General features: G+C 48.2%; 1 protein-coding gene across 7 annotated transcripts in view; it reads right to left on the reverse strand.

Annotated features, from left to right (window-relative positions):
- The window catches only part of ADAM15 (ADAM metallopeptidase domain 15), a 309,264-nt gene that overhangs the window by 158,469 nt on the left and 126,502 nt on the right, over window positions 1-24,293 (reverse strand). For all 7 annotated transcript variants that reach the window (XR_013603849.1, XR_013603850.1, XM_078671060.1 and 4 more), the window contains exons 3-5: window positions 20,035-20,111; window positions 16,540-16,618; window positions 1,833-1,909 (exon numbers count right to left, since the gene is read on the reverse strand). Coding sequence is in view for 5 of the 7 variants with exons in the window: in XM_078671060.1 (XP_078527186.1) it covers window positions 1,833-1,909; window positions 16,540-16,618; window positions 20,035-20,111 (233 nt within the window). In the remaining 2 variants the exon portion in view is untranslated. The remainder of the gene's footprint in view (window positions 1-1,832; window positions 1,910-16,539; window positions 16,619-20,034; window positions 20,112-24,293) is intronic.

The following is a 24,293-nucleotide window of genomic DNA, read 5'->3' on the forward strand; positions in this document are numbered from 1 at the left end:
TGCCGGGCAGGCCGCTGGCACAACAATTGAAGGCTGTGGAGGAGGATCTTGTATTGCATTTTTAGGAAAAGGGCTAACCTTCACAGCAACGTTGTGAGTGGCCTCTCTGACATCTGGCTGGGATTGGGGAATCCATGTTGCAGTGTCATTCAAATGCAGTAAAAATCATCCTAGACGTAGACTATCTCATATTAATGAGGGCTGTTGGCATTAGAGGTATGCAAGAAATAACTTAGATATATTCCTTGGACCAGCCAATCAAAAGAGATTTGTTTCTGCATCTCAGGTTTGCGATATGGGGAGGGGAAGTCTTTGTATTTTGAGCTGTTTGTGTTTGCAAATGGACCTTTTTGCAGATAGCTCCACATTCCGTTTGCAACTTAAGAACTCTTTGTGATCCTCATGAAGCATTCTTCTACAGTCTTGAGTCCCAAATGTAATGCACCTAGCAGGTTAACATCTTTCATCCAGGACTTTAGACTACCAGGCAGTGCCGAATGTGTGGCCTTCAATCCACAAAGTCCTCAATCTCTTGTAAACCATTGTTTTTTGCAATAGAACTGGATGTCCCCGGATCTGGAGTAGTCTTATGTGGACCCCCATCTAATCAGAGGACCATCATCACAACTGTCTTCCATATATGGATTGATATATTTTCTTATATTTGGTTACCTGTAAAGGTGCGGGACTCATTGTTGCTACTTTCTGGAATTAAAGAAAGGCCCAAAGCAAGAGCACAGAGCCATTCCTGAATATAATATCTCAAAATGAAGAGTTAACAAAGAAAATTTAAGGATCCTAGCCAATCTCACCCTACCTTAAGCGCAAGTGGCTTGATATTCTCAATTGGTTGCCGGAATATATATTTTCAAGCCCCACCTACAGGACAAAAACTAGATCTATCGAGTTTTTGCTAGGCAGGAACACTACATATTCAGAATTCTACCTCTCATTGTAGATCCAGCCTCTTACATGTTTGTTTTTCATACTATCCATTGACTGTCTTACAAAGTGTGCGCCTCTAAAATAAAAAGTTGCTTGCCAAAACGATACAATTGAAGGCAAAGGACAGAAGGGACAAATTCAAAACTTGAAGTTGTAACTTTAATTCAGCCAGTAAGTGGATTTCGTTGCATCATATCTCCTGCATGTTATGGCAGTTGAGTAGTTGAACAATAAAATGAGGGCCTACTTTGTAATTGGATGTGAAATGTCAAGTTTAATCAGATGAGAACAACGGGTGTAATGTGTTTGTTAGGTGACAGGTATATAGGGAGGTGAGCTAACAGGTGTGGTAAGATACACGATAACAGATGGAGCGGCGTAAAAGATGATGTATGTAATGAGTTGTTACAGATGTAACAATAAATGAGTAGACAGGTATAATGAGATGTGAGTTCACATTTGTAAAAATAAATTAACTGATATGTGAGGAGGTATTATGCGGCAAGAATAATAAAAGGTACCTGACAGATTTAAGGAGATATGAGTGAACAAGTGTATTCAAATGCAAGCTAGTAGGTTTACTGGTATGTCACCCAACAGGTTGAATAATATGTGACTGTTGGAATCGGATGTGAGCTGACATGTGTAACATGATTCGAGTGGACACAAGCTATGGTAAAAACAAACCGGGAATTGTAATGAGATGAAAAATGTCCCAAACCATACGTGTTTAATTGCAATGAACAACAGATTCAGATGTAAACACACTTTCAGATCTTTGGGAGAATATATTCAGGAAGAAACACTTGAAGCATTGCTTTCAATGTCTGCTATCTCTGCAACTTTATATGAAAGAGTTAAAGGAGACAAACACTGTCAAGCCATACCTTATTCCAGAACATGTGCTCACACTGCCCCAGGAGTGGGGCAGCCCCCGCACTCTCAGATGGTAGTAGCAGTTCACCTGCAACAGAGAAGAAATAACTTTATGAAGAAGGATGGCTCACCTTGCAGGCCTGGGTTCCAGTCTAGTGATACCAACATCAAAAATAAAATGTTGGAGGGAGTGTTGAAACCTTTCAAACACATCCCCCCGTCACATATCTCGATTTAATCCATTGTTATTTTGCCCACTACTCTACCCCAGTTTGGACCCAGCCATATGCAAATCATCCTTCCTCATCAGAACAGTCCAGCCCAAACTGCCAGGCCAGATCCTCTCTGGTCCAGAAACAAACATCCTGGGACCGGTTTCGGGTCCAGTCTTGTGATGCCAATCGGTCTGGCAGAACTATGCAGGAGGGTCTTCCCTCCAGATGCAAGGGGTCTAGTCTCTGCACCAGAGTCCCTCAACTCACGTACCTTGTCGGAAGGAGCTCGGGTGCTTCATGGCACAGTGGCCTACTAGCCCTACCACACAAGGGTTCTTACCTCAGGAAACAGATATCAGAAAAGGCAGATGGGTTTGTTTCCAGCAAAGCAAGACCCACCACAAGGAGAAAGTTGTGTCTCAAAACCAGGGAGAGCAAAGGGAGACTTAGCACAGGGATCTTGCCACATGACAGAGGTTCTCATCTCACATGCACTGGGTCTTATTTTATGCCCCAGGCAGACAGGAATTAAAGATATCAACCATATACTCCCCAACACCCTATATTTACAATTGCCAAACAAGCATTGAAAATGCAATAGGTCTCGCAATAGAAGAGTTTGACCTTTTTCATTTTGCAAATGGATGAGTGGCGTTGCGTGGATGAGTGGCGTTGCGTGGATGAGTGGCGTTGCGTGGATGAGTGGCGTTGCGTGGATGAGTGGCGTTGCGTGGATGAGTGGCGTGTGTGAGTGGCGTTGCGTGTGTGAGTGCCGTTGCGTGTGTGAGTGGCGTTGCGTGTGTGAGTGGCGTTGCGTGTGTGAGTGGCGTTGCGTGTGTGAGTGGCGTTGCGTGTGTGAGTGGCGTTGCGTGTGTGAGTGGCGTTGCGTGTGTGAGTGGCATTGTGTGTGTGAGTGGCGTTGCGTGTGTGAGTGGCGTTGCGTGTGTGAGTGGCGTTGCGTGTGTGAGTGGCGTTGCGTGTGTGAGTGGCGTTGCGTGGATGAGTGGGGTTGCGTGGATGAGTGGGGTTGGAATGCAATAGGTCTCGCATTAGAAAAGTTGTAGTTATTGGTCTAGTAAATGACATATCTTATTTATTTTTTGGTTGTTAAAATTGCTAAATTGATGGCTTTGTCATTTACAATGCCAATAGTTATAACTTTCGGAATGTGACACCTATAGCATTTGGAATGCAACATGTTTTGTATTTACGTGACTTATATGGCAGCTCTGGTCGTTATGCCACATCTCTAGAGAGCAGGAGAGTGCAGCAGGGGAGAGAAGCACAGCAATGCAATAGGTCTCGCATTAGGAAAGTTTGAGCTATTGGTATTGTAAAGGACACATTTTTTATGTATGTGCTTGTTTTGGAAATAGCGTAATTAATAGCTTTGTTTTTTACAATGCCAATAGTTTTATCTCCGCAAATGTGACACCTATTGTAACACAATATGTGTTGTGAGGGTGAGTGAGGGTGAGGGTGAGGTGTTGATGGTGAGGTGTTGAGGGTGAGTGAGGGTAAGGTGTTGAGGGTGAGTGAGGGTGAGGAGTTGAGGGTGAGTGTGAGGGTGAGTGAGGGCGAGGGTGAGGGGTTGAGGGTGAGTGAGGGTGAGGTGTTGAGGGTGAGTGAGGGTGAGGGTGAGTGAGGGTGAGGCGTTGAGGGTGAGTGATGGTGAGGGTGAGGGTGAGTGAGGGTGAGGGATTGAGGGTTATTGAGGGTGAGGGTGAGTGAGGGTGAGGGTGAGTGAGGGTGAGGGTGAGTGAGGGTTTGAGGGTGAGTGAGTTTGATGGTGAGTGAGGAGTTGAGGGTGAGGAGTTGAGGGTGAGTGAGGGTGAGTGAGAGTGAGTGAGAGTGAGGGGTTGAGGGTGAGGTGTTGAGGGTGAGTGAGGGTGAGGGTGAGGTGTTGAGGGTGAGTGAGGGTGATTGAGGGTGAGTGAGGGTGAGGGTGAGTGAGGGTGAGGTGTTGAGGGTGAGTGAGGGTGAGGGTGAGTGAGGGTGAGGGTGAGTGAGGGTGAGGGTGAGTGAGGGTGAGGATGAGGGTGAGGGTGAGGGTGAGTGAGGGTGAGGAGTTGAGGGTGAGTGAGGGTGAGGGTGATGAGGGTGAGGGTGAGTTGTTGAGGGTGAGTGAGGGTGAGGTGTTGAGGGTGAGTGAGGGTGAGGGTGAGTGAGGGTGAAGGTGAGTGAGGGTGAGGTGTTGAGGGTGAGTGAGGGTGAGGGTGAGGGATTATTGAGGGTGAGTGAGGGTGAGGGTGAGTGAGGGTGAGGGTGAGTGAGGGTGAGGGCTTGAGGATGAGGAGTTGAGGGAGGGTGAGGGTGAGTGAGGCTGTGAGGTTGAGGGTGAGGTGTTGAGGGCGAGTGAGGGTGAGTGACGGTGAGGCGTTGAGGGTGAGTGAGGGTGAGGGTGAGGGTGAGTGAGGGTGAGGAGTTGAGGGTGAGGGTGAGGGTGAGTGAGGGTGAGGGTGAGGTGTTGAGGGTGAGTGAGGGTGAGTGAGAGTGAGGGTGAGTGAGGGGTTGAGGGTGAGGAGTTGAGGGTGAGTGAGGGTGAGGGTGAGGTGTTGAGGGTGAGTGAGGGTAAGGGTGAGTGAGGGTGAAGGTGAGTGAGGGTGAGCGGTTGATGGTGAGTGAGGGTGAGTGAGGGTGAGTGAGGGTGAGGGTGAGGGGTTGAGGATGAGGTGTTGAGGGTGAGTGAGGGTGAGGGTGAGTGAGGGTGAGGAGTTGAGGGTGAGTGAGGGTGAGGAGTTGAGGGTGAGTGAGGGTGAGGGTGAGTGACGGTGAGGCGTTGAGGGTGAGCGAGGGTGAGGGTGAGTGAGGGTGAGGGTGTTGTGAGGGTGAGGGTGTTGAGGGTGGGTGAGGGCGAGGGTGTAAGGGTGAGTGAAGGGGTGTGAGGGTGAGGGTGTGTGAGGGTGTGTGCGGTTGAGGGCATGTGAGGGTGAGGGTGTGAGTGTTTTGAGGGGTGAGGGTAAGTGAGGGGGTGATGGTGTGTGAGGGTGAGGGGATGAGGGTGTGAGGGTGAGGGTGTGAGGGTGAGGGTGAGTGAGGGTGGGCGAGGGTGAGGCTGTGAGGCTTATTGAGAATGTGTGTGGGTGTGTGAGGATGTGTGAGAGTGTGTGAGGGCGGGTGTGTGTGAGGGTGGGGGTGTGTGAGGGTGGGGGCATGTGAGGGTGTGTGGTTGAGGTCATGAGGGTGAGTGAGGGTGTGTGAGGGTGTGAGGGTGAGTGAGGATGTGTGAGGTTGAGGGTGTGAAGGTGTGTGAGGGAGGGTGGGGGTGGGTGAGGGTGTGTGAGTGTGAGTGTGAGGGTGTGTGTGTGAGGGTTAGTGAGGGTGAGTGTGTTGTAAGGGTGGGGGGGTGAGGGTGGGTGTGAGTGAGGGTGTGTGAGGGTGAGGGTGTGTGAGGGTGTTTGTGTGTTGTGTATTTGTGTGATTGTGGTGTGTGTGCTTGTGTGTGTGTGTAGTTGTTGGTGTATCTTTGTTGTATTATATGTTTTGGAAATGTTAAATAGCAGAAGTGTGACTGTCCCATAATTATATTAACGTATTTAAGTTATTGCGTTCTAGTTTTTTTGGGGAATCCCGTACTATTTTGATTGACGTCCGTGTCAGCCAATGAGATTTCAAAATCCTCTCACGATGCGTAACAATTTACTCGCGTCTAAATGGAAATCCCCATATTGTTGAAAGCGGGTCCCGTGTAAGGAGTGTTGGCTTCGTTGTCTGTTCCGTGCATCGTTCGACAGGTAAGTTGTTTTTTGTTGTTTGTTTTGTGTGTGTATAGTGTTATGAATTATTCGATTTGTTGTTTCCTATTAGTTTTATTGGCATAGTAGTGTCTTTGTTTTGCAACGAAGGATGTTTATTTTGAATTGTCGGCTCTTTATGTATGTAATGCATTGTATCCTATTGTTCAGATCTAATTTTTAAAATGTTTGCTTTTGGTTAGTAGTTGTGTTAATAATTAGAGCAGTGTTTTTTTTGTGTAATTGTGTAGTATGTTGTATATCTGCGTGAATATTTTATATTGTTTCAACTCTACGTTCTGTTATTTCAGTTATTATTAAATGTATGTTTGTATAGCTTTTTATTTTGATGTGTATGTAAATTTCGTGCTGTGGTTTGTGATACTTCCTCTTCGTTAATAATCAATGCAATGTCTCCGCTTTGTGTTCCGATGTATTTTTAAAGCAATATTGTCTTCTTATATATGCTTTCTCCATGTTGCTATCAGAATTCTGACTTATGTCCACATTACTGTAGAGTAGCGAATTTTTTTTTTTTGTATATTTGATGTAATTTCGTGTGAATAAATGCTCGTGTTATATGCGTACGGCTTTTTGTGTAACTCTTGACAATTGTGTTTAATCCGTCCCATTCCCCGGGTGAATAATGCTTATTTATTCCCCCAATAAAAAGTAGGCTGTTTCACATTTGTGTTTGTACATCCTCGTCCTCGCTTCCTGACAGATATTTTTTCGTTGTTTTGTTGGTGTTATATTGTCCGAATCATTTTTGTTTTGTGACCTGAAGCCTGATAAACATCCTTGCGTGCTGTAGCTCACATTTGGGAAGTAGATTTTGTGTGTAACGTATCTGATGCACGACTCCGTTGACCCCCTTTGTTTTTAATTCCGTCCTAAAATTTGTTTATGTCTCAGAAAATGGCATAAAATTTATCAATTTGTTAAATGCACAATTTTTTAATAGGGTGGAATAGGAGGCTATTTTTTGAGTCTTTACTTGTATTGTGTTTTGTTTAGTTTAATTTGATTGTTTATTTGGCTGGTGGATTAGGATGGCGTATTTTTCCTTTGGATTTTGTTTTCTAGGATGTATTTCTGTTGCGTATCTTGAGGGTGTATTTGGAGGGTGAATTCGGCTGTTAGTTTATTAGGGTGGATTAGGACTCTGGATTTCTATGTTGGAGTTAGAATGTGGATTAGGATGGTTTATTTCTATTCTTCCTTTGGATGCTGTATTTGTGTGTGTGAGGGTGAGTGAGGGTGTGTGAAGCTGAGGGTGTGTGACGGTGTGTGAGGGTGTGTGAGCGTCAGTGAGTGTGTTTGCTGCATGTCTGATGCTTGTGGATGTCTGATGCTTGTGGATGTCTGTTGCTAGTGGATGTCTGTTGCTAGTGGATGTCTGTTGCTTGTGGATGTCTGTTGCTTGTGGATGTCTGTTGCTTGTGGATGTCTGTTGCTTGTGGATGTCTGTTGCTTGTGGATGTCTGTTGCTTGTGGATGTCTGTTGCTTGTGGATGTCTGATGCTTGTGGATGCCTGATGCTTGTGGATGTCTGATGCTTGTGGATGTCTGATGCTTGTGGATGTCTGATGCTTGTGGATGTCTGATGCTTGTGGATGTCTGATGCTTGTGGATGTCTGATGCTTGTGGATGCCTGATGCTTGTGGATGCCTGATGCTTGTGGATGTCTGATGCTTGTGGATGTCTGTTGCTTGTGGATGTCTGTTGCTTGTGGATGTCTGTTGCTTGTGGATGTCTGTTGCTTGTGGATGTCTGTTGCTTGTGGATGTCTGCTGCTTGTGATGCTTGTGGATGTCTGACGCTTGTGGATGCCTGACGCTTGTGGATGCCTGATGCTTGTGGATGCCTGATGCTTGTGGATGTCTGATGCATGTGGATGTCTGATGCTTGTGGATGTCTGATGCTTTTGGATGTCTGATGCTTGTGGATGTCTGATGCTTGTGGATGTCTGATGCTTGTGATGCTTGTGGATGTCTGATGCTTTTGGATGTCTGATGCTTGTGGATGTCTGATGCTTGTGGATGTCTGACGCTTGTGATGCTTGTGGATGTCTGATGCTTGTGGATGTCTGATGCTTGTGATGCTTGTGGATGTCTGATGCTTGTGGATGTCTGATGCTTGTGGATGTCTGATGCTTGTGATGCTTGTGAATGTGTGATGCTTGTGGATGTCTGTTGCTTGTGGATGTCTGTTGCTTGTGGATGTCTGATGCTTGTGGATGTCTGATGCTTGTGGATGTCTGATGCTTGTGGATGTCTGATGTCTGTTGCTTGTGGATGTCTGTTGCTTGTGGATGTCTGATGCTTGTGGATGTCTGATGCTTGTGGATGTCTGATGCTTGTGGATGTCTGATGCTTGTGGATGTCTGATGCTTGTGGATGTCTGTTGCTTGTGGATGTCTGTTGCTTGTGGATGTCTGTTGCTTGTGGATGTCTGATGCTTGTGGATGTCTGATGCTTGTGGATGTCTGTTGCTTGTGATGCTTGTGGATGTCTGATGCTTGTGGATGTCTGATGCTTGTGATGCTTGTGGATGTCTGATGCTTGTGGATGCCTGACGCTTGTGGATGCCTGACGCTTGTGGATGCCTGACGCTTGTGGATGTCTGACGCTTGTGGATGTCTGCTGCTTGTGATCCTTGTGGATGTCTGATGCTTGTGGATGTCTGATGCTTGTAATGCTTGTGGATGTCTGATGCTTGTGGATGTCTGATGCTTGTGATGCTTGTGGATGTCTGATGCTTGTGGATGTCTGTTGCTTGTGGATGTCTGATGCTTGTGGATGTCTGCTGCTTGTGATGCTTGTGGATGTCTGATGCTTGTGGATGTCTGCTGCTTGTGATGCTTGTGGATGTCTGATGCTTGTGGATGTCTGTTGCTTGTGGATGTCTGTTGCTTGTGGATGTCTGTTGCTTGTGGATGTCTGTTGCTTGTGGATGTCTGTTGCTTGTGATGCTTGTGGATGTCTGACGCTTGTGGATGCCTGACGCTTGTGGATGCCTGACGCTTGTGGATGCCTGACGCTTGTGGATGTCTGATGCTTGTGGATGTCTGATGCTTGTGGATGTCTGACGCTTGTGGATGCCTGACGCTTGTGGATGCCTGACGCTTGTGGATGCCTGACGCTTGTGGATGCCTGACGCTTGTGGATGCCTGACGCTTGTGGATGCCTGACGCTTGTGGATGTCTGATGCTTGTGGATGTCTGATGCTTGTGGGTGTCTGACGCTTGTGGATGTCTGCTGCTTGTATCCTTGTGGATGTCTGTTGCTTGTGGATGTCTGATGCTTGTGGATGTCTGCTGCTTGTGATGCTTGTGGATGTCTGATGCTTGTGGATGTCTGCTGCTTGTGATCCTTGTGGATGTCTGTTGCTTGTGGATGTCTGATGCTTGTGGGTGTCTGCTGCTTGTGATGCTTGTGGATGTCTGATGCTTGTGGATGTCTGCTGCTTGTGATGCTTGTGGATGTCTGATGCTTGTGGATGTCTGTTGCTTGTGGATGTCTGTTGCTTGTGGATGTCTGTTGCTTGTGGATGTCTGTTGCTTGTGGATGTCTGATGCTTGTGGATGTCTGATGCTTGTGGATGTCTGATGCTTGTGGATGTCTGATGCTTGTGGATGTCTGATGCTTGTGGATGCCTGATGCTTGTGGATGTCTGATGCTTGTGGATGTCTGATGCTTGTGGATGTCTGTTGCTTGTGGATGTCTGTTGCTTGTGGATGTCTGTTGCTTGTGGATGTCTGTTGCTTGTGGATGTCTGTTGCTTGTGGATGTCTGCTGCTTGTGATGCTTGTGGATGTCTGACGCTTGTGGATGCCTGACGCTTGTGGATGCCTGACGCTTGTGGATGCCTGATGCTTGTGGATGCCTGATGCTTGTGATGCTTGTGGATGTCTGATGCTTGTGGATGTCTGATGCTTGTGGATGTCTGATGCTTGTGGATGTCTGATGCTTTTGGATGTCTGATGCTTGTGGATGACTGATGCTTGTGGATGACTGATGCTTGTGGATGTCTGATGCTTGTGATGCTTGTGGATGTCTGATGCTTTTGGATGTCTGATGCTTGTGGATGTCTGATGCTTGTGGATGTCTGATGCTTGTGGATGTCTGATGCTTGTGATGCTTGTGGATGTCTGATGCTTGTGGATGTCTGATGCTTGTGGATGTCTGATGCTTGTGATGCTTGTGGATGTGTGATGCTTGTGGATGTCTGTTGCTTGTGGATGTCTGTTGCTTGTGGATGTCTGATGCTTGTGGATGTCTCATGCTTGTGGATGTCTGATGCTTGTGGATGTCTGATGCTTGTGGATGTCTGATGCTTGTGGATGTCTGTTGCTTGTGGATGTCTGTTGCTTGTGGATGTCTGATGCTTGTGGATGTCTGATGCTTGTGGATGTCTGATGCTTGTGGATGTCTGATGCTTGTGGATGTCTGTTGCTTGTGGATGTCTGTTGCTTGTGGATGTCTGTTGCTTGTGGATGTCTGTTGCTTGTGGATGTCTGATGCTTGTGGATGTCTGATGCTTGTGGATGTCTGATGCTTGTGGATGTCTGATGCTTGTGGATGTCTGTTGCTTGTGGATGTCTGTTGCTTGTGGATGTCTGTTGCTTGTGGATGTCTGTTGCTTGTGGATGTCTGTTGCTTGTGGATGTCTGTTGCTTGTGATGCTTGTGGATGTCTGTTGCTTGTGATGCTTGTGGATGTCTGACGCTTGTGGATGCCTGACGCTTGTGGATGCCTGACGCTTGTGGATGCCTGACGCTTGTGGATGTCTGCTGCTTGTGATGCTTGTGGATGTCTGATCCTTGTGGATGTCTGTTGCTTGTGGATGTCTGTTGCTTGTGGATGTCTGTTGCTTGTGGATGTCTGTTGCTTGTGGATGTCTGTTGCTTGTGGATGTCTGCTGCTTGTGATGCTTGTGGATGTCTGACGCTTGTGGATGCCTGACGCTTGTGGATGCCTGGCGCTTGTGGATGCCTGGCGCTTGTGGATGCCTGGCGCTTGTGGATGCCTGGCGCTTGTGGATGTCTGACGCTTGTGGATGTCTGATGCTTGTGGATGTCTGACGCTTGTGGATGCCTGACGCTTGTGGATGCCTGACGCTTGTGGATGCCTGACGCTTGTGGATGCCTGACGCTTGTGGATGCCTGACGCTTGTGGATGTCTGATGCTTGTGGATGTCTGATGCTTGTGGATGTCTGACGCTTGTGGATGTCTGACGCTTGTGAATGTCTGCTGCTTGTGATCCTTGTGGATGTCTGATGCTTGTGGATGTCTGATGCTTGTGGATGTCTGCTGCTTGTGATGCTTGTGGATGTCTGATGCTTGTGGATGTCTGCTGCTTGTGATCCTTGTGGATGTCTGTTGCTTGTGGATGTCTGATGCTTGTGGATGTCTGCTGCTTGTGATGCTTGTGGATGTCTGATGCTTGTGGATGTCTGCTGCTTGTGATGCTTGTGGATGTCTGATGCTTGTGGATGTCTGTCGCTTGTGGATGTCTGTTGCTTGTGGATGTCTGTTGCTTGTGGATGTCTGTTGCTCTGTTGCTTGTGGATGTCTGTTGCTTGTGGATGTCTGTTGCTTGTGGATGTCTGATGCTTGTGGATGTCTGATGCTTGTGGATGTCTGATGCTTGTGGATGTCTGATGCTTGTGGATGTCTGATGCTTGTGGATGTCTGATGCTTGTGGATGTGTGATGCTTGTGGATGTCTGATGCTTGTGGATGTCTGATGCTTGTGGATGTCTGATGCTTGTGATGCTTGTGGATGTCTGCTGCTTGTGATGCTTGTGGATGTGTGATGCTTGTGGATGTCTGTTGCTTGTGGATGTCTGTTGCTTGTGGATGTCTGATGCTTGTGGATGTCTGATGCTTGTGGATGTCTGATGCTAAGCATGTCTGATGCTTGTGGATGTCTGATGCTAAGCATGTCTGATGCTTGTGGATGTCTGATGCTTGTGGATGTCTGATGCTTGTGGATGTCTGATGCTTGTGGATGTCTGACGCTTGTGGATGTCTGACGCTTGTGGATGTCTGCTGCTTGTGATCCTTGTGGATGTCTGATGCTTGTGGATGTCTGATGCTTGTGGATGTCTGATGCTTGTGATGCTTGTGGATGTCTGATGCTTGTGGATGTCTGTTGCTTGTGGATGTCTGATGCTTGTGGATGTCTGATGCTTGTGGATGTCTGCTGCTTGTGATGCTTGTGGATGCCTGATGCTTGTGGATGTCTGCTGCTTGTGATGCTTGTGGATGTCTGCTGCTTGTGATGCTTGTGGATGTCTGATGCTTGTGGATGTCTGTTGCTTGTGGATGTCTGTTGCTTGTGGATGTCTGTTGCTTGTGGATGTCTGTTGCTTGTGGATGTCTGTTGCTTGTGGATGTCTGCTGCTTGTGATGCTTGTGGATGTCTGACGCTTGTGGATGCCTGACGCTTGTGGATGTCTGCTGCTTGTGATGCTTGTGGATGTCTGATGTTTGTGGATGTCTGACGCTTGTGGATGCCTGACGCTTGTGGATGCCTGATGCTTGTGGATGCCTGATGCTTGTGATGCTTGTGGATGTCTGATGCTTGTGGATGTCTGATGCTTTTGGATGTCTGATGCTTGTGGATGTCTGATGCTTGTGGATGTCTGATGCTTGTGATGCTTGTGGATGTCTGATGCTTGTGGATGTCTGATGCTTGTGATGCTTGTGGATGTCTGATGCTTGTGGATGTCTGATGCTTGTGGATGTCTGATGCTTGTGATGCTTGTGGATGTGTGATGCTTGTGGATGTCTGTTGCTTGTGGATGTCTGATGCTTGTGGATGTCTGATGCTTGTGGATGTCTGATGCTTGTGGATGTCTGTTACTTGTGGATGTCTGTTGCTTGTGGATGTCTGTTGCTTGTGGATGTCTGATGCTTGTGGATGTCTGATGCTTGTGGATGTCTGTTGCTTGTGGATGTCTGTTGCTTGTGGATGTCTGTTGCTTGTGGATGTCTGTTGCTTGTGGATGTCTGTTGCTTGTGGATGTCTGTTGCTTGTGGATGTCTGATGCTTGTGGATGTCTGATGCTTGTGGATGTCTGACGCTTGTGGATGTCTGACGCTTGTGGATGTCTGATGCTTGTGGATGTCTGACGCTTGTGGATGTCTGCTGCTTGTGATCCTTGTGGATGTCTGATGCTTGTGGATGTCTGATGCTTGTGATGCTTGTGGATGTCTGATGCTTGTGGATGTCTGATGCTTGTGATGCTTGTGGATGTCTGATGCTTGTGGATGTCTGTTGCTTGTGGATGTCTGATGCTTGTGGATGTCTGCTGCTTGTGATGCTTGTGGATGTCTGATGGTTGTGGATGTCTGCTGCTTGTGATGCTTGTGGATGTCTGATGCTTGTGGATGTCTGTTGCTTGTGGATGTCTGTTGCTTGTGGATGTCTGTTGCTTGTGGATGTCTGTTGCTTGTGGATGTCTGTTGCTTGTGGATGTCTGTTGCTTGTGGATGTCTGCTGCTTGTGATGCTTGTGGATGTCTGACGCTTGTGGATGCCTGACGCTTGTGGATGCCTGACGCTTGTGGATGTCTGCTGCTTGTGATGCTTGTGGATGTCTGATGTTTGTGGATGTCTGACGCTTGTGGATGCCTGACGCTTGTGGATGCCTGATGCTTGTGGATGCCTGATGCTTGTGATGCTTGTGGATGTCTGATGCTTGTGGATGTCTGATGCTTGTGGATGTCTGATGCTTGTGGATGTCTGATGCTTGTGGATGTCTGATGCTTGTGATGCTTGTGGATGTCTGATGCTTGTGGATGTCTGATGCTTGTGGATGTCTGATGCTTGTGGATGTCTGATGCTTGTGATGCTTGTGGATGTGTGATGCTTGTGGATGTGTGTTGCTTGTGGATGTCTGATGCTTGTGGATGTCTGATGCTTGTGGATGTCTGATGCTTGTGGATGTCTGATGCTTGTGGATGTCTGTTACTTGTGGATGTCTGTTGCTTGTGGATGTCTGTTGCTTGTGGATGTCTGTTGCTTGTGGATGTCTGTTGCTTGTGGATGTCTGATGCTTGTGGATGTCTGATGCTTGTGGATGTCTGATGCTTGTGGATGTCTGATGCTTGTGGATGTCTGATGCTTGTGGATGTCTGTTGCTTGTGGATGTCTGTTGCTTGTGGATGTCTGATGCTTGTGGATGTCTGATGCTTGTGGATGTCTGTTGCTTGTGGATGTCTGTTGCTTGTGGATGTCTGTTGCTTGTGGATGTCTGTTGCTTGTGGATGTCTGATGCTTGTGGATGTCTGATGCTTGTGGATGTCTGACGCTTGTGGATGTCTGCTGCTTGTGATCCTTGTGGATGTCTGATGCTTGTGGATGTCTGATGCTTGTGATGCTTGTGGATGTCTGATGCTTGTGGATGTCTGATGCTTGTGATGCTTGTGGATGTCTGATGCTTGTGGATGTCTGTTGCTTGTGGATGTCTGATGCTTGTGGATGTCTGCTGCTTGTGATGCTTGTGGATGTCTGATGGTTGTGGATGTCTGCTGCTTGTGATGCTTGTGGATGTCTGATGCTTGTGGATGTCTGTTGCTTGTGGATGTCTGTTGCTTGTGGATGTCTGTTGCTTGTGGATGTCTGTTGCTTGTGGATGTCTGCTGCTTGTGATGCTTGTGGATGTCTGACGCTTGTGGATGCCTGACGCTTGTGGATGCCTGGCGCTTGTGGATGCCTGGCGCTTGTGGATGCCTGGCGCTTGTGGATGCCTGGCGCTTGTGGATGTCTGACGCTTGTGGATGTCTGATGCTTGTGGATGTCTGACGCTTGTGGATGCCTGACGCTTGTGGATGCCTGACGCTTGTGGATGCCTGACGCTTGTGGATGTGTGATGCTTGTGGATGTCTGATGCTTGTGGATGTCTGATGCTTGTGGATGTCTGATGCTTGTGATGCTTGTGGATGTCTGATGCGTGTGGATGTCTGATGCTTGTGATGCTTGTGGATGTGTGATGCTTGTGGATGTCTGTTGCTTGTGGATGTCTGTTGCTTGTGGATGTCTGATGCTTGTGGATGTCTGATGCTTGTGGATGTCTGATGCTTGTGGATGTCTGATGCTTGTGGATGTCTGATGCTTGTGGATGTCTGATGCTTGTGGATGTCTGACGCTTGTGGATGTCTGACACTTGTGGATGTCTGACACTTGTGGATGTCTGACGCTTGTGGATGTCTGCTGCTTGTGATCCTTGTGGATGTCTGATGCTTGTGGATGTCTGATGCTTCTTGTGGATGTCTGATGCTTGTGATGCTTGTGGATGTCTGATGCTTGTGGATGTCTGTTGCTTGTGGATGTCTGATGCTTGTGGATGTCTGATGCTTGTGGATGTCTGATGCTTGTGATGCTTGTGGATGTCTGATGCTTGTGGATGTCTGCTGCTTGTGATGCTTGTGGATGTCTGATGCTTGTGGATGTCTGTTGCTTGTGGATGCCTGTTGCTTGTGGATGTCTGTTGCTTGTGGATGTCTGTTGCTTGTGGATGTCTGTTGCTTGTGGATGTCTGCTGCTTGTGATGCTTGTGGATGTCTGACGCTTGTGGATGCCTGACGCTTGTGGATGCCTGACGCTTGTGGATGTCTGCTGCTTGTGATGCTTGTGGATGTCTGATGTTTGTGGATGTCTGTTGCTTGTGGATGTTTGATGCATATGGATGCTTGATGCAGATTGCATGTCTGCTGGGGTGACAGCGTCAGTACAAGTCAAGCTCTAAGTTGGTGTGTGCTGGGACGGGCAGTGTCAGAACTGGTTGCCTCGGGGAAAAATACAAGTTCTCCCTGTAAATAAAGAAAGAGGAGGTGAGAAAGGAGGGTCCGGCTTGGAGCTGGGAAAGAGGCTGAAAGGGAGGGGAGAATGCATGGAGCGCATTCCAATGAAGTCTGTTGCGAGGCGTGGGGGGGTGGGGGAGGGGAGCAGGCATATGGTGTGTGTGAGCAGCCTTTGATGTGCGAGAGAGTGGCCGTGAAAGAAGTAAACAGCAGGCATGTAATTAGGGGGGAAGAGAAGTCGCGCTGGGGTGAATACCTGAGGCCAAGCTGCCCGCGGTAGGGAGGCTGATGGATGTGATGTGGACGCGCGTCGTGAACTAGCCTCTTGTTGCCTGTGGGAGGGAAGACGGAGGGAAGGCAGAGAAGGGGAGGGGGGAGGAGAAATGCGACACGGCGGGCAGGGGAGGGGGCGGAGCGGGGAGAGGGTGTGAAAGCAGCAGGGGCCTGGAGTGCGGCTAAGGGAACTGAAGAAATGCGACACGGCAGGCAGGGGAGGGGGCGGAGCGGGGGTGTGGGAGGAGTGCGCCTGAGGGAAAATACATGCAAGGCAGGCGGCTGGGAGCATGTGCACGCGCTTTTAAGCTCAATGCGCATGCGCATTGAGCTTGAATTTCACGGGCACTGCAAGGAATCGCCACGATTCCTTGCAAGTTGGTTAAAGACTGTTTAAGCCCCCATAGTCTCGCAAGCTCGATGCGCATGCGCATCGACAGGCGAGACCTAAAAAAGGGGGCTTTTTGGAGCCTGTTCTTCAAGAGTGTTTTGACACTTGGGAGGAAACAAAGAATTGAGTGCAGGAAGGATGCTTTGCAGGGGTCACAGGACCCTTTAGGTGTAAGGACAGCATGCACCTCACTGCAAAGACTCAGCCCTAGCTCCATAGTAACTTGTGACAGTCTATTAAAGCGCACAAAATAGAGATGCACTGACAGCGAGGTACACTAAAGGCTCCTTACCGGCTTCTCAACACTTTCCACCACAGGAACCCCATCAGGGAGGTAGGACACCAGGCTGTGCCCCCCACGCAAGAGCTCCCTGAAAAGGAAAAAAATAAGGGTGAGCAAGAGTGCAGCAGAAAGTGAGGGTGAGAAAGAGTGGACAAAAGAATGCGACAAGAAAACGAGGGAGAATGGTGATGGATCAAGGTAGAGAATTATTATTATTATTGATGCTTTGTAGAGCCCGCAGCTACCTGCAATGGTTTTCCCGGCGCTAGGCCCTCACATAGTACGTTCTCAGAGAGTTATGGGATAGTTTATTCAAACAACCAGGTTTTCAGTTGTTTTCGAAAGATGGAGAGAGACTGACAGGATCTCACTCACTGTGCCTTTGCGGTCCATAGTTTGGGTCCTAAGTAGGAGAACGTACGTTCTCACTTGTTCTTTTAACTCTAGGATGAGAATGAGTAGGAAACTGGAGACGTAAAGTAGAGGACACGAGTGTGTAAAAAAGAATGGAAACATGAAAAAATGCAAGAAGAAAAACGAAAAAGAGAGATGGGAAATAAGGCAGAAAGATAAAACAAGAGAAAAAGAATGGTAGGAAAAAGTTGGAAGCAGAACAGATGAAAGTGAGAAAACGAGTTACAAATTGCCCAAAGTATACCAGATGTGATGAAGCAGCCTATTTTTTGACGAAAGTCTATTGGCAAAATATAAGCACTGGAAACTTCAGGGAAAGCAAAAGAAGAACAGAATGAAGAGTGAATTTGTGAAAGAAAGAACAAGACAAAGAAAGAAAGAATAACAAGGTACAAGCACATTTACATGTACCCAAAGAAAGAAAGAAGAAAGACAGATTTAGATACGCAAAGTAAGAAAATAGAGACAGGAAGATAGAATTTAATATAAGCAAATAAAAAAATAAAGAGGTCTAGAGAATGATACGGTATGTTAAAATTTTTACAACGCACTACCATTACAACGCAGGCATTACCACGCATACCATTACAACGCATTGCGCTGGGGGGCGCTCTAGGATAGGGAATAAGTTTAATTTTCTATCCAACACCTTCCCTAGTGTCCACGGGGACTGGAGTTGGAATAGAAAATTATACTTACCACTATCCAGCACCTCTAAGCGCTATGCGTTGTAATGGTATGCGTGGTAAAAACCGTGTTGTAAAGGTATGCGTGGTAAAAGTATGCGTTGTAACGTCATACATCTGAATGATACATTTAGATTGCTAAAATGAAGACAACATAGAAAGAAAGAGTGAAAAATATACATAAAAAACACAAGTAGCCCAAAATGAGCTAACGACATACAGAGAAATTAAAAATGAAGGATGTAACAGTAGTGGTATAGAAAGAAAGAGTGAATTGAAAAGTGAACCAGGATACGTGTCGGTGTGCCGCGACCTTATCATTTCCAGCACGGGTCACAGAGGGCCCGATCAGTGGGTGAGGCCCGGGCAGGTGCCTTGAGCGCCACCCAGCCCATCCGGCCTCCTTCAGACTCCCACATCTGCCCTTCCTCTCCGGATCCGCGCGCGCTTCCTCTTGGCTCTACACTTTAAGTATTCACAAAGCTGCACGCTGCTAATCGGGCAGCTTCAGAGCCGTATTGTGAATGCACAGGCCGAGGCGTGGCAGCTTACTGACTGGTCAAGGAACAAATGACTGGCCGTCCATCCCGGCGCTCCAGGGCGGGGACGTCTCAGGAATGCCGGCCCGGGGGCTGCCAAGTATGTGCTCCCCTGGGGATCGCAGCGCAGCAAGCCCAGAAATAAGAGAAGGAGCCACACAAAGGGCCGGGCGCGGCCCGCAGCCATTGTCTGAGGTAAACTGCAGCCCCCCCCCCCCCCCCCCCCCCCCGGCCCTGCCAAGGATTGGAACGGAGGAAGGGTGGGCGCCGAGGGACCAGGGTCTCTGCAGGAGGAGGGTCGGGGGCCAGATCTTGAGAAGCTAACACCGGGCCAGGCCAGACATGAAAGTAGGACTAATGCCTTTAGTCTTACTTCGTATATCTAGCCTGGTCCGTTTCTGCATAGCCTTGGAAATATGTGCACAATATATATATATATACATATATATATATATATATATATATATATATATATATATATATATACACACACACACACACACACACACACACACATAGACACACGGCCAATAGGCTTGTAAATTCAAGTGTCTCTTTGTATATGTACGTGTGTGTGCGGATATATATATATATATATATATATTTTTTTTTTTTCAAGGGGGCAGGGGAGTCTGCCAATAAATTATCTTTTAAAATCCAGCTCAGAGTGCCGTCTACTTTCGTTTGAAGAAACGAGTGTGTGTTACCATATATATATATATATATGTGTATATATATAGTCTTCTGTGAATCCTGTAAATGGAGCATATCACTTTCAATTCTGCTTTGCAAGATGACAGACCTTTGTCACAAAAAACGGGCCATTTACTTAAAATTAAGAAAAGTATCAGGTCACCGGGCCAGTCCCATCGGGAAGTCCTCTGAAAACTGGCACTGTCCGGGGAAATCTGGGACGTCTGGTCACCCTACAGTAGGGAGGACTCTGAGCACTAGTGGGGCTTGGTTCCCGAAAGAACCTGTTCCAATATCCCCATCCCCCTCCCAAGTTGTCATTTTGCACAATCCTGATTGGCCATACATTATCGATCCTCTTTTTCACTCTTCAATATTTGCCTACTCCACCCACAGCAATCAGCAGACACGCTCGCATCAACAAACCCTTCTCTGTTTCAGACCTCACTCCTTATGCACCTAGTGCCAAAACTGAGGCAAAGCCACCAACTTGCAACTCCTTAGTTCTAACACAACCAGAAGCCTACCAGTTCATAGGGGAATGGGAGGATTGGCAACAGGCTGTTATCACTTGACTCGGTGGTATTATGGGTCAAGGCAAGAAGGGGCAGAACCAGGAATATCGCTTAGTGGACAGTCACTGCCCCAGTACTATTGAGATTCAAAATGTACTAGGCAACACTTTGTATTTATTAACACAACAAAATAAAATACAGTTTATCCATTCATCCATTCCCTTCTCTTGTAGAAGCCCATGTTGGCTTTGCCTCTGAATCCAGCGCCTCATCTGCTAAAAATCTGTCAAACTGATACACTTCGGGATGGTGCGAAACCCACTTTCTGACGTGCTTATTTCAAACCCACCAAAAACGTAGTGTGATCTCAGCTAATCACCATCATCTTCCTGTTTCCTCTGTGCACTGAGCCGAAAACTGCCAATTCATGTCCATCACAATGCCGAATGACACAAAACAAGCTTTCGCTCAATTAATCCATACTACTGCCCAATAGCCATCAACAATGCGTAGAGGCCAGCACCAGTCTCCGACTAAAGCCTGACTTTACATCAACATGTACATGCAGCTCAACAAAAATAACCGGTCTACTTCCCATTCATCCACGTGCTCCTCACAGTCATCCAGCCACTGCTGTTTGTTGGTGCGCCAACTTACTGGTTTTGTTTCAACTCCATCTCATGCTGATCCCCTTCAATTTCTAGTGTGACAAGAAGATGGCTGGGGTGGCCGTCCTGCAATCAAAAAAAAGAAGACAGGAGTAAGGCACTGGCAGGCTAAGAGACTACTATCAACTTGTTTTGTGGAAGATAACTACAGGGAAAATTAGGAACCACGCTGCTTATCCTTGCAATGAGGACCAATCCAACAAAGACGTTTGTCTTAAAAGTTCAAACTGGACATTCAACCTTATTCAGCAGTGGGTGTTATTTGAATATCTGCAAGGAATTCACACAAGAAAAAACACCCATTTGTTTTGGTAGAATTGTTTGGGAAATCTCAGGTATGTTCCAGCTTGGAAGGTTGGTGGCATGGAGATGATCCCTTGAGTCGGCCAAACTCGACAGGTAGCTGACGGCTAGGTAGGTGAGAACTGAAAACCTGAGGGTTAGTGCAACATTCCTCGTCTCTTCCAAGAAACCTTATCCCGTTTTCTACAGTGCTTACTGTGAGAAGTTGGCCTGATATGCAGTGCTCACTATTCTAGTGATCACTATGTATCAGTCCAAACAACCCTTATTGATGATTGGTTGTAAGTCAACCTTATAGACCAGCTATCCTAGTAGCATGGATACGAGCAGTCTAAGGCTAAGACTCTAGAGGGCGTGTTAAGCCAGCTGTTTTACCATCACATTACCCCTTGAACACCAAGTGAAAGGACACCACACAAGTTGTTATGAAAATAAACAGATATTTATTTATAACAAGACTACCCTGAACTCTTTATGAGTCAGGGAGCTAAGCACACAACAAAACTCTTACGAAAATACTTTAAGTCGCACAATTTACACAAATGCCCTAGGGGCACGAAAAACCATATACTCAGTAAGTGGAATGCGAACTTACTAGCAGGTAAGTAATACTTTTCTAGACTCAGGAATCGCTAGGCCTACAATTCTAAACACTGGGAATAGATGCAGGAGGCCTGTGGACGTCGTGTGCAGAGTGGGAACTCTCACGCGTAAGGCGGGAAAAAGTCTATGGAGGCTAGCAGTTGCAAAGTTACTGTTCTCGGGCGAACCCGAGTAGGTGGGTCGAAAACGGGAGTGGATCCGAACACTTAGGGTGTTGGACTATGCTGGAGCACCGGAGTACTCAGGTTACCTAGCCCAGGGGCTGCGGCTGCATAGGGTCGAAGTTGCGTCGGAAACCTCGTTGAAGATCCAGGAGCCTGAAGAAAGAAGTTGCTGGCAGGCGGCCAGTGAAGAAAGTTCATGGTGATCCAAGCCTGGATCAGGGAAGAAGAAACCTGTAAGCAGAGGGGACCAAGTTCTGAATCACTAGCCAGTGATTTGAGTGGGCACCAGGATGGCACCGGACGAAGTCACCTCAGCCAGGTGAGTGGGCGCTGCTGGGCTCTGCAGTCTCTCGGACCAGGAGGCGTTGTCGGCGACCAGGATGGAGGTGCGAGCTGTCCCACGAAGGTACTTGCTGTCGACGTCGCTGGACCCAGGATTGGGGCAACAAGTCTTGGCAAATGCAAGGCCCACGCGGTGGACCTAAAATGGCGTCTTGAGTGGACCAGGAGGGTCCAGGGTGCTTCTCCGAAGAAAGGAAGCAAGGGCCAGTCTGGAGCAACCAGACCAGCAGTGGTTGTCGTCGTGGAGCGTCGTAAAAGGGCCACTAGCCAACGGGCAAGTGACCGGGACAACGCGGTGAGCAGCAAAGAGCAGAAGGGCCCCACGCAGATCTCGTGGATGCGGGGGGGGCTGAACTTCGATGCTGGAGCTGCTCAGGGTCGGGGCTTCTCTCACCCCAAAGCACTCGGTCGAGGGTCACTCGGTGGTCGTGCTGGACAAGCGTCGTGCAGTTCTGAAGATAGCCGGTCCCTCGAGGTCTCGTCGCACCCACGGATCACAGCTGGGCTGATGATGTAGGTTGAGGTCAGAGGTGCCAGGGAAGCCGGTTCTCGTCGTGCTGGAGCAGTCTTGATCCGAAGGAGAGACTGGCAACAAACCGCGATGCTTGGTTGGTGCCTGCTGCTGCAGGGTGACTACTCCTTAGTCACAAGGGAGAATCTTGGGAAGAAGTCTTGAGTTCCTTTCGTGGAAAGTAGTTTCAGGATTCAAAGATGATCTGATTTGGAAGGGGGCCAGTTCCTACCTTTATCCTGCAAAAAGGGGCTGGCACGCGACTAAGTCCTGCCCTATGGGTGGGACTAGGAGGGGGGTGGTTACACCCCTCTCCTTGGCGGGCTTTCCCCAGATCAGGGGCTGGAGTGCCCCTGGAACTGGTTCAAGCCGGCCTATGCACAGTGAGCACCGGGGTGCCACTTGCAGTCACCTTCCTCTAAAGCCCTGCCTACCTAGAATACACAAAACCCTGTCTGGGACGGTGCTGGCACCGCCCCTGGCAGGAAACCCTTTGTCCTTGCCTCCTGCTCTGGGAGGACTCCCAGCAGCAGGAGGGCAGACTTGTGTCTCGGTGGCAGCATCCATTTTGTGGAGCTAAGGCTCTGTTTGACTTTAACCGGGGTTATAGGTTACATACATGTCGTGTCCCTCTAGAAGGGTGGAATGCTAACCCCGTCGCCAGAATTGGCGAGGGGTTAGTATTCCAATTCGTATGACACCTTACTCGACATGTTTTGATAAAGCGATACCAGAGTTGGCATATAACCGCGAGGATTATAATGCACTTAAGAGTATATGGTATGCGATATCATGGAAACGGCTAAGGGATAGATCCCGAAAGCCGCAGACAGGCTCAGCTCATGCCAGAGCACCATCTCACACGATTCCAAGCACTCTGCCTTCAGGATTGTCAAGGCCTGCCATAGGAGTGACTGATAGGAGATCTGTGTGCCCATTTAGGTTTAGATATAGGTATACTATATCTAAAGCAAAGGGTGATTACACCACCTTGCCCCAGCTGTCGTGCAGCCAGTTGTGTCAGATTTGGATGGCCAGCCAGGGGTGGCATAATACATGCTGCAGCCCCTGGTAGGCCCTGGGTACACCTATGCCCTGGGTACCTAAGGTACACTGTACAGGGACTGATAAGGTGACTCAGTATCCAATTAGATATGTACCTAAGGTACATGGAATCCATTTTACAGAGAGAGCAGTAGGCCTGGGGCCCTGAATAGCAGGGTCCCAGGTCAACTAAGTCAGAAAACCAGCAAAACACCAGGCAAAAAGTTGGGGGCAACCATAGTCAGGGATCTACCTTCCTACATAACCCCCCCCCCAAACGAAAGGAGATAAGGCTATCCTTGCCAGGTAAGCCTATATTGCCTGAGTGGCCATATAAGGAAGTACCAGCACTGGCATGGTTACCCCCTATCTCATGGTCCACTAAGCAATCCCTCACCCTAAGGGTGTCTGAGGGTCTCCACCACAGGGAATCTCTACCTGTGGTGTGTTTTGGCAAAGTAAAAGGCTGGTGCTGAAATGGAGTACTGAAGTGAGGCTCCACTAATTTTGGGCTCAGCTTCCTCCAATCAATATCCACCATAGAGGCCTTTCTTTCCAAGACTGAGTTGTTTTGGGCTCTCAGGGTCAACCTCTGGCTACCTACAGCTGGAGGTTGGGTCCCTCTGTTTGGCTTACTGGAGGGACAGGTCAGGTCTGGGGCCCTCAGGTCCCAAGTTTGGCTGTGCCCAACAGTGTCCATCTGGGGGAGGTCCCTAACTAATTTTAAGGGGGATCCCTCGGGAGTGTGTTTTATTTTCACTTGGCTAGGTCTGCTAGCTTCAGTGCCCTTGATCTGCTGATTGGGGAATTCTTTTGGACAGGGGGCCCTTTGGGGTCCAACACTGGCCTCCCTGACCTCTACAGCCCTGGGCTGACTGAGGCAGGGTAGAGAGGGGCAGGTTACCTGCTCCAGACTGGGTCCCACCTTGGAAGGGTCCACTGACATCAGGGGTTCTGCCAGGCTAGGCCTGACTACCTCTGGGGCAGTTCCTTCACAAGGGGTCAGATCAGTTCCCTGAGGAGGCTGATCCTTTCCTAAAGTCTGGTGGGAGGGAGATTTCTCTTCCTCCTCAATGCTCTCTGTCTGAGTGGAGTGATCCATCGTTTCAGGTTTCACAACACTATCATCTGTCTGAGTTTGAGCTGTGGCCATCACAACTCTCCCAAACTTTTCAGGAGGGGGCTCAGTTTGGGTGTGGGCTGTGACCATCACAGCCTTGACAACCTGTTCTGGGAAGGAAGTTGTCTGAGATTGGGCTGTGACTGGCACAGCCCTCCTGA

This window comes from Lissotriton helveticus, chromosome 12 (genome assembly GCF_964261635.1).
Source record: "Lissotriton helveticus chromosome 12, aLisHel1.1, whole genome shotgun sequence".
NCBI classification, from domain to species: Eukaryota; Metazoa; Chordata; class Amphibia; order Caudata; family Salamandridae; genus Lissotriton; species Lissotriton helveticus.